We start from the raw sequence: 16749 nt of genomic DNA, 5'->3' as shown, positions 1-16749 counted from the left end.
GTTACACACAAATGCAATATTTTACATTAGTTTATTTTTTTTTCCTCGTTTTTTTGTCAAATGAGAAATGTTAAGACAGACATGGGCCTATAATGTGTTCCTCATGATAAACTACAGGGAATCTCAAATGTTTAGAAAAATAGCACAAAATTGAAATCAGTACTGTACAAAAACAAACAAAAAAACAGGTGATGCGGTATAGCTCACACTGTACCTGTAAGATTTCAAGTAGAAATGCAAAGAGAGGCAACGCATGTGCCGGTTAAAATGCATATAAACCTAGTCATTAATACTGAACGATACATTATGAATAAATATGAACGAAGACGTGAGGTCATTCCATACAAATGTGTAAAAATAAACTCAAAATGTCACAATAAGCTATGACATGGCTGATGAAGCGGTTTTCAGCAAATAGAAAACTATTGCATACACTCCAGAAACAGCACAAAATTGCACTTAATTTGTGGTCAAAAGAAGAAGAAAAAAAGAAAGGAAAAAGGTCATTTAAAACTTATAATGTCTTAAATTTGAAATGGCACAAATGTTCTGAGGCAAAGTTTTCTGCTTGCTGAAATACAAACAAAACATTATCAAGGTTACACATAGGAAAATAATGACTAACAATGTCAACAGACAGCCAACAAGACCGCCATCAGAAATCATTTCTTCCTCAAAGGAATGTATGATTTTAACACATAATCCTTACTACCATTTAAAATCTCCTAAACAAGCAATCTGAGTTGAATTTCAAAAGGAGTGTTTAATTACTATCCAAATTGGATGTTCACACTGGGCCAAATGGTTAAGATCTATAGCGAGACTGACAGAAAAACTGTTCATGAAAACAAAAACCAATAAAAGGCACAGGAGGTCTTAGGAGAGGATTATATAAAACAGATAATTAATGTCTAAAAACAAATAATGTATTGCATTGTAAAACACAAAATGCAGACCTTAATGCAGTATTTGGCAAACAATGTAGAAAGTATTCCAATTTGGAATCGATTTGTTTTTTATAAATGTCTTGAATTTAACATTTCCGTGACCAACTATGAAAGTTTTCCGGTCAAATTCATTGTTCTTTTAGAGGAGTTACACTAACTAGCAAGGTAATGTTCAGTTAGAATGTTTGACTATTGAACAGAACGAGAAACATAGGCCTATTTAACATAATTGTCCTCCCTGGAGTATGCTTAGAACCAGGCAGTTAAGCATTTAAAATACAATAAACAAACAAATAGTTCTTATATTATTTTTTTGTTCAGTTAAATACGTAAAATTTGCAAGAGCAAAACAATAAATGTGCTAAGTATACTGAAATGTGCATCTCTTACATAATAATAACTAATGCACTAAAAGTGCACAGTTAAAAAAAAAAAAGCAGACAAAATAAAATACCACAGTAACAGTCAGAATAATGATTACATAGACCAGCCGGCTTTACATGTGAGCCTGTGTTTCCTTGCAGCCACATCCAGGGACAAATTTCTTGTTTCCAAAATTGAACCAGGCATGTGTATTCTGGACGTATAGTGTAGAGTGAAGGAAGGGGAAATAGCCATTTGCAGCCAGAGCTAATAAAATTACTGCAAAATTGAGAAACAAAACAATCATCAGAATGATCACATCATAAATTATCCAAATGTAACTTAAAGGGATAGTTCACCCAAAAATGAAAATTCTGTCATTTAATTACTCACCCTCATGTCGTTCCAAACCCGTAAGGCTTTCGTTCATCTTCGGAACCAAATCTTTTTTTTTTTGATGAAATCTGAGAGTTTTCTGTCCCTCCATTGACAGCTACGCAACTACCACTTTCAAGCCCCAAGTAATCCATGTGACTCCAGTGGTTTAACCTCCATTTTATGAAGCAACGCAAGTGCTTTGCGTTCCGAAGATTACGGGTTTGGAACGACATGAAGTTAAGTAATTAATGACAGAATTTAGATTTATAGGTGAGCTATCCCTTGAAATAATATATCCTAATAAATAAAGTTCACATGGAAGTAGACAAAGTGAATGTTACCGCCAACAACGAGACCAGTTAGACCCATTAGTACACAGCAAAACAGAAGACTCACTCTTCCTGATGCAATGGACAGCAGGAAACAGGACTCACATGCATCAGACAACATGCAATCTAATACAAAGGTTTGAGACTGAGAGCAGATCATGCATATGTAGCAGTGGTTCAGAGTCACCACTGTGAAGACAACATGGACAATGTATGTTATGCTGGCTTAATGGCTAGATGAAACAGGATGAACAAAATCAACAAAGACATGAAATGACATAAAATCACAGTCGAAACTAAATTCATCTTGGAGAAGGATAGTCTAAAATTTCTTAATGCATTTTTCTGTGCGCGCAAACACGGACATCATCTTTATGATATAGACATCATATTTAACAAAAGACCTTTCATTTTTGTAATATTTTTAGCAAAATAATCTGCAGCATCAATTATGTCCTTTAGGGTTGCAGGTTGCAACCTGGATTGCAAATCTCCCAGCAGGCTCAACAAGGTACGCGCGTCTCTGTTGGGATTACACAGATTTATTCCCACTGACACAGAGATTAACAGACTAGCTTTGTGAAACTGGGTTTAACTCAATGACATTCAGTATTCTCAGTGCTGGCTATGTTCGAGTAGAAACATTGGGTTCAAACGTTCAGACAGAAAAGCCAAATTTAGATATGGACATAGATATATATATTAACATGATAAGACATTGTCTTTAATCATTTCCTCCATCCTTGTTCATAGGATATCTACGTCCCTGTAGTTTAGTTCCAACACAATATATTTGTTTGTACAAAGACACTGGAAATTAAACTAATGCATTGCATTATACATTACAGTGTGTTCTGATCATATACAGCATAATTTGCCAAATATAGTATATACCGACACTCGTCGATACTAAAAGTTGCAAAAAATACTCAAATATTGGAGTTCACCTATTATGAAATTTTTGGAAATTTTTTTCAGAGAACTAGCAAGTGTAGTGATCGTGATAACCCTAGTAGGGAGGATGGCATTACCAACACATCTATTCTCTCCAGATATCTACAGAACAAAAGTTAACACATCAGAACTGTTAGTACAAACATGTTAGTGTTGTTTTGTCCCAAGCACACGTACAGTAAAAGGAGTGTTAGTTAGAATGAGGATGCTGATGAGTGACAGTTACACACAGGTGTTAATCGGATCCAGCATCACACAGAATTTTATACTTCTCACTGCAGAAAACCGCAGGACTTCCAATGAGGCCGTGTGGTTGTGGTCGGTTCTTACAGGGAAGTCTAGGACTTACATGGGGGCTGGAAAAAGACAATGGTCCTCTGCCACGCCCAGATGGAGCCTTCCCACGTCCACCTGGCCCAGCACCGGATCCTCTTCGGGATTGCTCGTGGTCAAACTCCAGATCCTCCAGTCGCTGAGTGAGGGCCAGTTTTTGCTGGATGGCCATTCGCAGGAGGGAGTTCAGAGTCTTCTTCTCATCTTCCGCTGCAGCCAGCTGCCTCTGCATGTCGTCCAATTGTGTTACATACTCATCACACCTAAAGAAGAAAAAGTGAAAGAGGGATAGAGATGTAATAAACCAGATTTAGTTCCTGAATAAAAGCCCTGTTTACACCTGGTTTTGGTCGATTGTATCACAAGTGGACGACGCCAAATACAGGTGTGAATGGGGTCTAAAATATTTTGAGCCTGTCCACTTTTGACCACTTCCAGAGGTAGTCGAAAACGCATTAACCGGATTGCTTTCGTGGTGTAGATGTGGTCGAATGTGTTTGTACAGCCACAAAAGACCGCCTACTGACTTAATTAGTAAACATTATGGGAAGCGCACTAGGCAGATGGGATTTAAACTTTGTTGGTTGAGACCCAAGTTTGGTTTGAAGAAAAAAAAAAAAATTTACCAAGCGCAATGTTCTCTCACCATTCCTGATTTCTAACACTCACAGCGTTCAGCTTTTGCGGCTGTCAGAGCAGAAACAAAAGCTGCTGCTCTCCACGTTTTTCTGTCGTCTCCAGACACGTTTATATGTACATTTTGCAAACTTATTTTGTCCATCAGACCGAAAGATCTGAAAAACACTCCCCTCGAAGAAATCAGGAAAGAAGTGGTTGAAAGTGGCAAATTAAAATACCAGGTGTAAACAGCTATGTGTCTCTTTGATCTACTTGTGATCCGATAGTGTAAACAGGGCCTAAGTAACCCTACTGTTTTTGGACAGAAGCAGGGATAATGGAGGAGTTACTTGATTAGGGCGAGCCAGACAATGAAAGCTGGAAGAGAAACAACTTTCAGATGTGTTTTTGTACTACCTGGTGGCAAACATTGCCCTGAGAGAAGAGAAAGTGGCAGCATCTTCTTTAAGAGCCTTCAGCTCGTTCCTCAACTTCATGATGGTTTCAGTGACCATGGCCTTTTCAGTCTCATATTTGCTCTTCAAGTTTGCCAGGGCAACCTCAGCTGTCTAAAGAGGGACAGAACCACACCACAGTTCAGAGCTCTTAACATATGAAGAAGATCTCAGTCAAGCCATTTGAATGATCAACAACAAGCTCAATATGCTGGCGTCAAACATTCATGCCAAGCTAATCTTTTTTATTCTCACCTGTTTGTTGGCCTTGAGCACAGTCCTCAGCGTGGCAATCTGTTCTCGCTTAGTGCTCAGCAGGGACTTGAGCTTCAAAATCTCCTCCATGCAAGCAGCTTGGTCTTTATCTGCCACTGCTGCCAACTCTAGGGAAGCAACTCTTTGCCTGGATAGTTCTGTGGTACGGTCCACCGCCTTCTGCAAGTAGCGGATCTGATCCCGAATTATTGCTACCAGGTTGTAGATGTCCAGTGGTTCAGGACGGGGATCTTCTCTGACTGCAGTTGAGCTGTCAACAGTGGTGGAGTTGGACCTGGATGTCTGGGCTGTGCTATCGCTGGTTTGCGTCAATGTAGACTGCCGATCTTTATGTTCAGTCTTGTTTCCTTTACCCTCTTTGTAGAAATCAAGCATGACACGATTCGGGGTTTCATTGTTGCACATGCAGACATGGTGGTAGAGGTTTGCAAGCTCTTCGCTAAAGGCAACAAGTTCATCCTGGGCTACGCTGAGACTGCCCTCTGTCTCGCCCGCGACTGCACTCACTTCCTTCAGCTCCTTTTCCAACCGAACGACTTGATCACGATCTGTACGGCAGCTGCTCTCCAGCTGAGACACTTGAACACTGAGGTCACGCACCTGTCCCTCTAGTCGTGCCCGTACCTCCTCATGCTCAGCCTTCATCTAGAATCATACATAAACGTTGCCACACAATGTACCATCAACCCATTAATGAAACATAAATAATATTGAACAAAACTCGACTTTTCTCAGTCCCACTCACCACATCATGCTCCGACTTTAGTCCCTTAAGCTCCTCCCTCAGTTCACCTGCCTCTCCTATGGCTACCTCATACTTGCAGCGAAGTATCTCAGGCCCGTTGATATCCAGCTCATAATAGTCCACATCATTGTCCTCTCGACTGTCGCGCTCTCGCTCGCTGTCCAGTGCCGACTGCCGCTCCTTGCCTGCCTGCAGTCTTCTCATTGCGCCCAAATCATCGGTAAGTCTCGTCATGGCTTCCTGCTTTTCGGCCAATGCGCCTCGAGCATGCTCTAACTGCTTCTGAGAGTCCTGTAAAGTGGTGAGAAGAGCTACCTTCTCTCGCTCTACCTGCAAGGTGAAATAAAGGGGGAAAAATGTTCATCATTTTCATTTTCAAACATTTTCAGCAGTTTGACTATTTCAATGAATTTACCAAACAGTCGAAAGCCAATCAAGTGCAAAGTATTGCATTTGCAGCATACTCAAAGATGGCTATACCTGTAAGAGCTGTTGCTTGAGTTTCTGGATCTCTGAGATGTTCAGCTCGGTCAACAAGTCATCCACCAGACTTGGTGCGGGACGGAAATTTTCGCCTCTCTTGGGTGAAAACAATCTGTTATCTTCATCGTTACCCTCACTGACTTTAGCAAATCCATTTTCAAATGTCAGAATGGCATCGTCGTTATTAGGTTCGTCTGCATTCAGTTTGAGCCCGTCCAATGAGCTGGCAAGGAGGGAGTCTCCCAAGGTCATGTGATGTGTCAATTCTTTTCGAAGAGCTGCTTTCTGCTCCCGCTCGGTTTTTACGGTTTCAAGAGCCTCCGTTAGCTGACGCTCAGCTATTTCGCGTAACCGAACAGCGTCCTCTAGCTGGCTGTTTAGGTACTGTACTTCCTCTTCCAAACGGCGATTCTCATGCTTGAGTCCCTCAAACTCCACCTTTGGAAGAGGACAGAGATTACAAGATTGTAACATAAGCAAGCCAAAAACAGCAAAGACTTGTACACATGCAGCTTTGTGGAAGTAGTAGTCATCGTTAAGCAGACACTTTCATCCAAAGTACATGGTGATTGTGCATGTTTCGCTCCTTGTGGGACTGGAACCATCAACCTTTTGATTATTAATCGTGAGCTTTGGTTACTCTTCCACACCACCCCCAAATGTCAATACTACTAACCTGACCCTGTTTAAGGGTGGAGACTTGTTTCTGCAGGCTGATGTTCTCCTCCTCCAGTTCAGTGTAGTCTTGCAGCAGACGAGACTCTCGGATCTTGTACTCTCGAATGTCGTCACGCAGACGACTGCGCTGCAGCTCCACAATCTCATTATTCTTAAGAATGGAACAAATTTTCATGGAAAAATCAATGAATCTATATCCAAAACTGGGGGCATAAGTCACTGGATTTGTTTGTATGACCACATAGATATAAGTTGACAGTATAATATTAGCCTATTTATCCTTACAACCTTTGCTGTTGAGTACATTATTATCTGAACAACATTAATAAATGTTTAAGTTGCAAATACTTAACAAAACCCTCTACTGCACGAACCTCTCTCAGCTCGAGGGCGTGGGTGGCCAGACGTTCGTTCTCAGCCTGGGTGCTGGTGAGAGTGTTTTTTGTTTGTCGTAGGTCAGCCTGAAGTTCCTGCACTCTCTGCTCATAGTACGCCTCTTTAGATGCTGACTCCAGGATGAGGGACTCCTCCCTGCTTTCCCCATCTGCAGCCACCTTTTTATGGGTGGAGTGAACCTGGCCATATGCCTGTGTGAACATGATCAGGGAGAGATCAGAGTTAGAATTATAACTATGAAGGTCTAGCGCTTTGCTACAAACAAATGACTTGTTTTGTAATTAACGGTTCATATTAATCTTAACTGAACTAAAGAAACGCTACAGAATATATGGGGTAGAAGTTAAATGGCTAAATGTAATCGACCCAAGGACTGTAAATGTTTTGACTGTTGAGGGAAATTAATAAGATTTATGTTCATTTGAAGACATGCTAACAACAACGTCTTATCTCATGCGACTTCTATGTGTAGTTTATATTGGTTGACTATCTTCACTATTTATCAGCCAAAATTCTTTAACACACATCTACAAATAAGAGTCTGGTTCTCTCAGCTCTGCTTAACACATTTGACCATTTTTAAATCCGTTCTGCAGATTTGCCCCAAATCTCAGGATTCCCACAGACAGTTTAGTTTTGATGTTGGTCATTTTGTAAGACTCAAAGATGCATTTCCTGGAAACTGATGATGTAACTGGCTAGAGACAAAACTAGTTGAGTTCTATCCAAGAGCTCTTTTTATCTAAATCTGTGTGCCAGTCTGAATGATGTCATTGGCATGCTACAGCCTCACTGAGTTGCCACACACACACACACACACACACACGGCACGGCAGCAAGAGTCATAAATGTTAACAGTGCTGCTGGACTGGAATTTTTGAAAATAAACTTTTCACACTTTGAATGGTTTCATTTATGTATTAATCATGTATTAACATAACTATGTATTAATTTATGACAACATGTACATTTATGAAAGTCGTGAGTATTGCCACCACAGTGTCTTTTCCAACACAACTCAAATTACGTATCATTGGCATTCTGTGATGGAAATGAATGTGGTGGAAATAACATTTTCAAAATTAATGGAATAAAATGGCAAACTCTTTTGTCTCGCCAAGTGTAGTTTCATAGCTAGTATTTTATGCATCATAAATACGCACAATTAAATTTAACTAAGTTTGTTCAGTAGTATTTTCCTCATTTTACATTGTTTAATACCAGGCACTATTAGGAGCAAAATTGTAGAAAAAAAATTTATCAAGGCACAGAAAAAAGCTGATGCCAGTTTTAATTCAAATCAACCCATGGGAAATAAAAGTGCCTGCAAGTTGAAGAAACATCCATTTACGACACTGGACGACAGAAAGAGAAGTGGAAATGGTGTCAGCGCTAAGTCCTCCTCCTGCCACAGCAGCTGCTGCTAAGATCTGGCAACGGTCCACCTGTCACTCCGGGTTGCCAAGACATTTCTTTAGAAGTTTATTCCGATTCCAGAACAGAGATTCCACGGATAAAGGCCATACTAACATACAGACCTCCACTGTTTGTTTCTCTCTATTCCCTAACTAATGATTTGCAAAGATCTATTTTTGTGATATTATCCTTTTTTTTCTTTAAAACATAGACACAATATTTCTGTTGAATTTCAAATTCACTAATTCCTATCTGAGAATCTACTTAAAATTCTCAGTATTTCTATGCTTAAACCCAGCTAGAGATGCATTAAGTGTGTACTCTATTTAACCAGTACCAAGTAAAGGCCATGTTAAATTTATCTATGGCAGCGCTGTAGTAAAATAAGGCTGCCGTTGAGACTTCAGCAACAAGATTAAGCTTTGATGTTAGGCCGCAAGACTTCTCACCTGCGCAGAACAAATCCTCAACACAGCTGTTCAGTTCGTAGTCCTACAACCTAAAAGAGAATTAGCATTCGAGCGCCTACTTTTCATTCATTGTTTTCAATTTCTAACAAGTTCTTAGCAGAGCAGTTTTCAGTTTATGAGTAATAAAAGGTCTGTACTTGAAGAGAATAAAGAGAAAAAGAAAAATGTTCAATTATAAACTTGACTGGTCAGGCAAGTAATTGACTGTTGGAGTCCTTAGTAACAATTTATATTGTACAACAAAACAAGTAGTAGTAGACTTTAAGTAATGTTAACCACAGATCTTATTTTATTCATAAATCTGGTAATCTAAAGGTCCATTTGAAATTCCATTGGGAATCCAGGGTGAATTATCCTTCCGGGTTGGAAAACAAATTGACGTCATGATCTTCTCTAACAACAACAAAACCGCTTGCCAACGACAGCTGATTCAGAAACCAGACAAGCTTTGCTCTGTGTGAGAGTTGACAGAGGCTTGGTTTGCAGAGTATTAAGCGATATCATCTGACTCTTCTCTAGTGATTACTCAGATTTCAGTCATATCAGCATTGATATCACATGAAAATAGTTTAACACTGACAGTCTAAAAATAAAATCTACTTAAGGTTTACATATCTTGTTTTAAAATGGCAAATGCATTAAAAATGGCAGATGAGCCAATCCATTAGTGCATGGGCAGATTAAAAATATCTCCTACTTCCTAAAAGTTTGCATGAGCAAGTCTTCATTTTTCAAATACGTTTCTCACAAGAGACTGAAAAGAGGAAATTATGGATAGGCAAAAAGAACTAGCGTCACATAGCCAACTAGATGCATCTGAACCAAAAGTTGGTTTGGTTTTTATGTGCCGTTTAGTGATGTTTATCTAAAATAGAATATAAGTGGGAATATAAGTCACACTTTTTTTATTATCTGAAATGTTCAGCAACTTATATAATGCTATAATGTCAAGCACGCTAAACATGTGCAAAGCACACACACTGTCCCGTCTACTACCAGCTGTATAGAAAATACTTACAAAACAGCAGAAATGTAGACTTTGTAATTAGAATTGTTCATCTTAAAGTAATAACTTGGCAAACGCAGAGACTAGGAAGTGTTAAGCTGGACTCGAACCTCTGTCAAACTCTTTTACACTACAGCTCCATGTGTTGGTGTAAATACACTCATTATCACTAGACCTTATCATCAGGTAAAAATGTGCATTTACACTCTAGAACCCTACATCATGCATGTAAAATCAAATAAAACTGCAAACCTTCATCAAAAAGAACATTACACTTAGAAAACTGCAGTTTTTTTCCATCACTAGGCTTTAGAAACCTCAAATATTTACTCTTCCGCGTCTTTAAATAGTCACAAACCCTATAAACCACAGCAGCCTGTAGATAGGCTGTATCAACTCTACGGTGAGGGAGTCCCAGCCCTGCACAGCTGTGGACCCACCACACTGATGCAGACTCTATCCCCCCTTGTTGAAAGAGACTAAAACGTTACCATTCTTTCACACTTCAAACCCTTTCTGATGGACTGCACAGCTGACAAAGTGTTTCATTCTGGTTAGGACACAAGTTCAAACTGAACACAGATCTGAGCAGTTGTGTAAATACTTTTGCCACTGTTTATTTGACATATGGCTGTGGTGGGCTAAGACTTCCTTCAGCACAACGAAGAAGCCCAGAAAATGCCCACCAAATTCAACATTATCAACATACACTTCTTTATACTTTCAGAAATAGAGAGGAACAACATATTGGTGATGTTATAGGTACTGGCCATTCATAGCATTATTTTCATTGATTACTATATTAAGGCCCCGATATACTACGAAATTGAAGAATAAACCGGTGTGACGTCATTTCGAACATAATCAGGCCAAAATTAAGTTCGTTTTGGGAGTCTGAAACAACTTGCCAAAACAAACTTTCCGGAAAAGTTCGCTCTGGCTGGTAAACACCTTCGAAACACCATTGGTCCTTGGCTATTACTTAAAGGTAGGTGTGTTCTGAAGCTCCGCCTTCTTTGACATGGAAATCGAGGTCAGACGTCCGCAAGTAAAAACATGCGCACAATGGAGAAAATGAAGTTGTAATTCTAATTGAAAGATATACTGACACTGCTTTTTCATGTTTAATACTGTAAAGCTGATTGCTTTTAAGCAATCTATTGTATAAAGTGCTATATAAATAAACGTGACGCGACTTTACCAGAGTGCCGAATTGCAGAGTTTGAGCAGACATCCACATCGCTTTGATCAGACGCTTTCTCATGTCTGTTAACATTGATAATAATAAGACATTTTCTATAAGCAGCAAATCATCATATTAGAATGATTTCTGAAGGATCATGTGACACTGAAGACTGAATTTATGCTGAAAATTCAGCTTTGATCACAGGAATAAATTACATTTTAAAATATAAAATAATTATTTTAAATCTAACTTTTTTTACTCTATTTTTTAATATTAGGGTTGGTAAGTATAAGAGACTTCCTTTAAAAACAATTCTAAAAAAAACTTACCGACCCCAAACTTTGGAATTATAGTGTATATATAAGAAAAAGTATAATAAAATAAATATCTATATCTCTGCACCCCTGCTAGCAGTGTGTTTGGTCATACTGACTTAACCTAGAAACAGATCTTATGGTCATCTTGCATAAGGATGCTAATCTTGACAAGACTGCATCTTACTATGCTTAGAGAGTGTTTTAAGAACGAGTTAATGTACGTGTATGTGTGTGTGTGTTGGAGTTCAACAGGTGAGAGAGCAGATCCGATATACTTGAGTGGGATTAACTCGTCTCCTCTCCTCACCTCACCCTCCATCTGATCCAGCGTGTCTGAGCCTTGATCGCTACACCTATCTTTGGCCACGGTTCACACACAGCAGCCGAATTCGGATGTCAGTCCTGAATTTGAGTCCTTAATATGGTTATGTTCACACGGTTCAGTTATTTACGGGAGTGACAACTGCATTCTATAACCGAACTCACAAACATACATTTTCAGAACTTAAAACTGCATTCTCAGAAAACCTGCACTGTCTGAACGGAACCGGACTGGACAACAAGCTGTCCATCACGTCATACAGTGCTCTGGCATGTGTTCTGGTCTTTCATGTGAGGTTTCGGTAACTTACAGAAATGGAGATATGGGCTGTGTGTAATCTGAAGGTTTCAGATCCAGTTTTAGATCCGCTCTCCACCCAGATATAAAGGCTGCTGTCGGTTAGTGAAGATTTGACAGATCAACTTGTGGCTCAATTGGACTCTTGTCATGATAAAGGTGATGACTTTTCAGTTTTATGGACATCGTCATCTTTGATATTACGTAAGTCACTGTTGCTGTTTACTAATAAGAGAATACGGGCTTGACTCCAGTTACAAGTTCATATACAGGCAGTATTTGAGACGCTACTGTCAGTTGCTGTGTAAACAGGACACTTCAAGACTCAGACCTGTAAGTTGACTGGTTGTCAATCTCAAAAACTAACAGTGTGAACACATTAAAGGCTACGTTCACTCTCTCATGGGCCCTGTTTACACCTGGTATTGAGATGCTTTTTGGTCAATCGGATCACAAGTAGACGAGTTTACACCTAGTGTTTTAACCTAGTCTCTTTTGTCCACTTCCAACCCCTTCTGTCCTGATTTCTTCGAGGGGAGGGTCTATGGGCGGGTAAATGTATGGGCTTTTTTAGATCTTTCGATCTAATGGACGAAATAAGCTCACGCAATTTACATGTGAAAGGAGATGACGGAAAAACGTTCGACGAGCATCAGCTTTCGTTTCTGCTCTTTTAGCCAAAAGACCACACCGAATGCTGTGAGTGTGTGTTAGAAATTAAAAATGGTGACAGAACCAAACTTGGGTCTTCAGCCAACAAAGTTTAAATCCTGTCAGACTGGCGCGCTTCCCATAATGTAATCCTACGCATTAGGTCAGTAGGTGGAGAGTAGGCAGTCTTTTGTGGATGTTCGAACACATCCGACCCATAGACTGTAAAAAAGATGGACATGGCGTCTCTGTTTCCGTCTACTGTAGAAACATGAAGCCAAAATATCCCTGTAATGGTCGTTGTCGATCACATCGTTCAGAGCTCGAGTTTGCGCAGTAGTGGAGCCGCAGGATCAAGGCCCCGCCCACACACTCCCACTCATTTGCGCTCTGTTTTAATAGTATCAAATAAGTAACTAAAACCAAACTTATTGGGAAAACGAACACTTGAACATACGTCTGCGTGATGACAGAAACCATCTTTGGAAAAAAATTATTTGAAGTGTTATTGGATTTTTTAGTTTGGCTCACGTCCCAATCGATTACATGGAGAGGGCGGAGATTAAGGCTTATACTGCAGCCAGCCACCAGGGGCGATCGAAATGCTTTGGCTTCACTTTTCAGGACTTGCTTGATACGACCACACTACGAAAGCAATCCGGTTGAATGCGTTTTCGACTACCTGTGGAAGTGGTCAAAAGTGGACAAGCTCAAAACATTTTATTTAGATTACTTGAGAGGCATGGAATATTTGTACTTTTAAAAAATATATATTTTGCCTCAACGCAAGACTATTTAAAATTAATTAGCGATGGAAAAATATTTTAAATAAACAAATAGACTACTAAAAGGACATACTTGTATGTAAATGTTAACCTAAAATCTAAAAAAATAACATTTAAAATAAATAAATAGTTATTAATAACACATAAAATGTAAATGTTAACTTTAATGTGGAAGAAAGGAAAAATGTTCATGGATACAAATTTATAACCATAAAAATTGACAATGTACTGTATAAATATTCAAATTTGCATTGCTTTTGTTAATTAAATGACTCATGCAAGTTAATCTGCCTACTAATCTGATTTCATGCACTGACCTACAGATGTATTTTAGTAGCTTGGAATGATACACAAGAGCATTTATAAACAAAAATAGTTTCATAGCTTCCAGGTGAAGCCCCTCAATGACACCCCTAGTGTGAGTTGGACATGAGTCAAGCCTAAGGTGCTTTTTTTAGCCCGATTTCTTTCCCAGATCTTCTTACTAGATGACGAAGACTGTGTCCTTTATTTAGAGCCGTGCAGAATAGATTAAGCAGAAGGAAGTATATATACAGAACCGAGACAAGCTCTAGATAAACTAATTCTAACAATTCGGATTAATGTCCGAGCTTTGCTGCATGTTTGAGTTGTTGACAGGAAGTTGTAAGGGAAAAGGAGAGAGAGAGAGTTGTGCAGAGTTGCTATTAAGAACCCATTCAAAAGCTGACTTGAAAAAGAAACCTATATTAAGTCTATTCAGTTGTAAAACAATTCATATACAAACTACATCCCAATCTAGGTTTCAGTCACACACACACACACACACACACACACAAAACTGACTTCTTGTCTCACATCAACATCTCACTTCTTGTCATTGATTCATTATCAGTCTCTAATCAACATTACATGACTAATCTATTTACACTTGTTTAGAATGCTGAATGTACAATATATAATGTATAAAAGGATTTAGTGATTTTACATATATTCATGAAAAATTAATATCCTGCTTTTCCATTAGATAAAAGGCAGGATTTCCTGTGGTCTTTTTTTAGGTTACTGTGATGAAAACAAACAAGGATTGCTTTAAATTCTAAAATAAATGTAATTTTATTTAAAGTATAGCCTTTGTTTACAGCAATATATATTGTCTGTATAAATCACTTGTGTTGACATTATTGGTAATGGTAATGTCAGAAAATTTCAGATTTCTTCAGGTCTACCAATAAGTTTATTAATATTATTATAATCAACTGATGCCAATAATACAAGCTAGAATGCTGATATAATGCTTTGAAATTATATAAATGAGTTTGACTGGTAGTAAAAAATTGTACTGCCAGTACCAACGTTGATTTTTTTTTTATCTCTAATAAAGACATGCAAAGAAAACGGACATTAAACTAAATATTTTTCCTTTCTGATACAATAATGAACAGCCTAATCACTGATTTGTCAACAAAATATACATTAAATGCATTATTTAAGAAAATTAACAATGAATTTGTAGCAATTAATTTTCAAAAGCAGACCTACAAATTTTCCATTAAGTCCCTCAATTCCTTTGAGACGTGCACAATCATTTTAATACAATTTGAGGTTAGCAGATCACACCACATTACAGTTTAAACTGAAGGCCTATTTTATATCTTTATTACAGCAAACAACAAACATTTGACCGCTGACATCATTTCTATCATCTAGCCTAAATGAACTAAAAAAAAAAAAATTCTGACAAGTATCATTTGTGCAATACACTTTAATACAAGGGACAGACTAAATTTCTCTCAAAATTGCATAATCAAATTGAGATTTAAAATTGAGACGACTGCCCATAAATAATTTAATTAAAACTTACTTTACATAATATTTACACAAAAATCAGTAAATAATTTCTGCATCAACAATTGTCAAGGCTGTCGATCGACCGATACCGATAATTTCAAAATGGCGACATAAATATCGGCAGATTTATCGATATTACTCCACACACCCTGTTATTTATGGCACTTTTCATTTTTGTGAAGTAGCCTACACTGTTCAAAATGAGTGAACAATGTAACAATGGGTGGAGACACAGACCGATACACTTTCCTTTAGTGCCGCTGCTCGCAACAAAAAACCGTTACTTTAAAAAACACATTTGAATCGGTTATTGTATGAGTTGGTTTCACCTCTTTGAGCTGATCCAGCTCTTGTCTGACGGTCTCATATTCGCTCTCCAGATCTTCAAAGCGTTGTTTCATCTGCTGGTTCTCCTCCAGCACCACGAGCCCGTACTCCGCAGCCTGGATCTTCTCCCGGCTCGTCTCGCTCAGTTCCCGCGTCAGGCGCTCGATCTCCGCGCGGAGCCAGTTAGGCCCGGCCTCCGTGACCAGCTGCGCCTCGGGACACCCGTCCTCATCCCCGGACATGTCTGCCTTCACCCGGCACAGTCTAATGCAGGCGATAACGGACCGAGCCCGTTAATTCCTCCCTCTCAACCATGAAGTTGATCCCCAATCTGAGGTGCATGAAGTTTATTAGATGCACTATTCTTCAAGGAAAGTTTAAAATTCAATCTTATAAACTTATTCCCCATGTTTCAACGTATAACTCCATGATTTCCTCTTGTTCTGATGTCATTCCTGAGATTAGGAGGGGAACTCGGTTTGCTGTGAGATCATCCAGCAGGAATACGAAGTGATTTTGTCACTCCTGTATTATGGGTAATGTAGTTCCATTCACCCATGCATGAGCCGTATTAGGGCTGGTGCTTGACTACAACACCCACAATGCTTTGTGTTCTGTACACGAAGGCAACACTGGACGCACAGATGGTTCACTGAATGAATGCCAAACTCAACCAAATGTTGCTCAATGCTTCCATCTGCTGATCATGGGAATATATTAGGTTGTGTGTGGCAGATGCAAAGTCCCCCAGCACAGGGAGTTTATACTACGTTTTACCAGGTACTTTCCTTAAACATAAAGGCAGATAGCCGACCTATAACGACCTATTTGTTCTTTGAGTAAAAAAGTCATTAAAATCTGAAAAAAGTGAAATTTAAAAAAAATAAAATAATAATAAATAAATAAATGATATTATAAACAGACCACATTGTTTCTAAAATTAAACAGGCTTTTGGATTTTTTTATTTTTTTTTATTATTAATTACTGACAGTTTTGCTTTTTCTAACCACAATATATCTCTCTATATATTTGCTGTAGGCCATTGTGTTCTAGAATCTAGATCATGCTAGCCTATTTTCAGCTTTTCTTTCATGTTGCCACTACAATTGCATGTGATCATAGAACAGAAAGCATTATTACAAAAAGGAAATACAAACCTCAAAATGGGTATTGCCCATCAATCTGA

The 16749-nt window shown here is 38.7% G+C and overlaps 1 protein-coding gene across 2 annotated transcripts; it reads right to left on the bottom strand.

The window, feature by feature from the left end:
* Positions 1-14: 14 nt before the first annotated feature.
* On the bottom strand, positions 15-16048 carry LOC311281705 (bicaudal D homolog 2). 2 transcript variants are annotated; one of them, XM_084394896.1, is made up of 9 exons: positions 15565-16048; positions 6934-7146; positions 6558-6710; positions 5879-6319; positions 5399-5728; positions 4633-5298; positions 4340-4491; positions 3321-3567; positions 15-1589 (listed from the first exon to the last, which is right to left on the bottom strand). In XM_084394896.1, exons 1-9 carry the CDS (start codon positions 15802-15804, stop codon positions 1587-1589), a joined length of 2445 nt encoding a protein of 814 aa, XP_084251022.1. In that variant the 5' UTR covers positions 15805-16048; the 3' UTR covers positions 15-1586. The 2 variants fall into 2 exon arrangements, with proteins under 2 accessions (XP_084251022.1, XP_084251021.1); XM_084394895.1 differs by lacking the exon at positions 15-1589 and having other exon boundaries at positions 3104-3567.
* Between the last annotated feature and the right edge of the window lie 701 nt (positions 16049-16749).

The sequence above is a fragment of the Rutilus rutilus genome, assembly GCF_951802725.1.
Source record: "Rutilus rutilus genome assembly, chromosome: 22".
Taxonomy (NCBI): Eukaryota; Metazoa; Chordata; class Actinopteri; order Cypriniformes; family Leuciscidae; genus Rutilus; species Rutilus rutilus.
Note: the sequence above shows the minus strand (reverse complement) of the source record. Positions and strands in the feature narration are given on the sequence as shown.

What these genes read in the sequence shown, in the direction of transcription:
- LOC311281705 (XM_084394895.1), bottom strand. Translation starts at nt 15,804, where the DNA reads ATGTCCGGGGATGAGGACGGGTGTCCCGAGGCGCAGCTGGTCACGGAG. An exon ending in ACGCCCTCGAGCTGAGAGAG is followed by an intron (nt 6,711 to 6,933) that starts GTTCGTGCAGTA and finishes TCCATTCTTAAG; the next exon opens with AATAATGAGATTGTGGAGCT. An exon ending in TCAAGCAACAGCTCTTACAG is followed by an intron (nt 5,729 to 5,878) that starts GTATAGCCATCT and finishes TTCACCTTGCAG; the next exon opens with GTAGAGCGAGAGAAGGTAGC.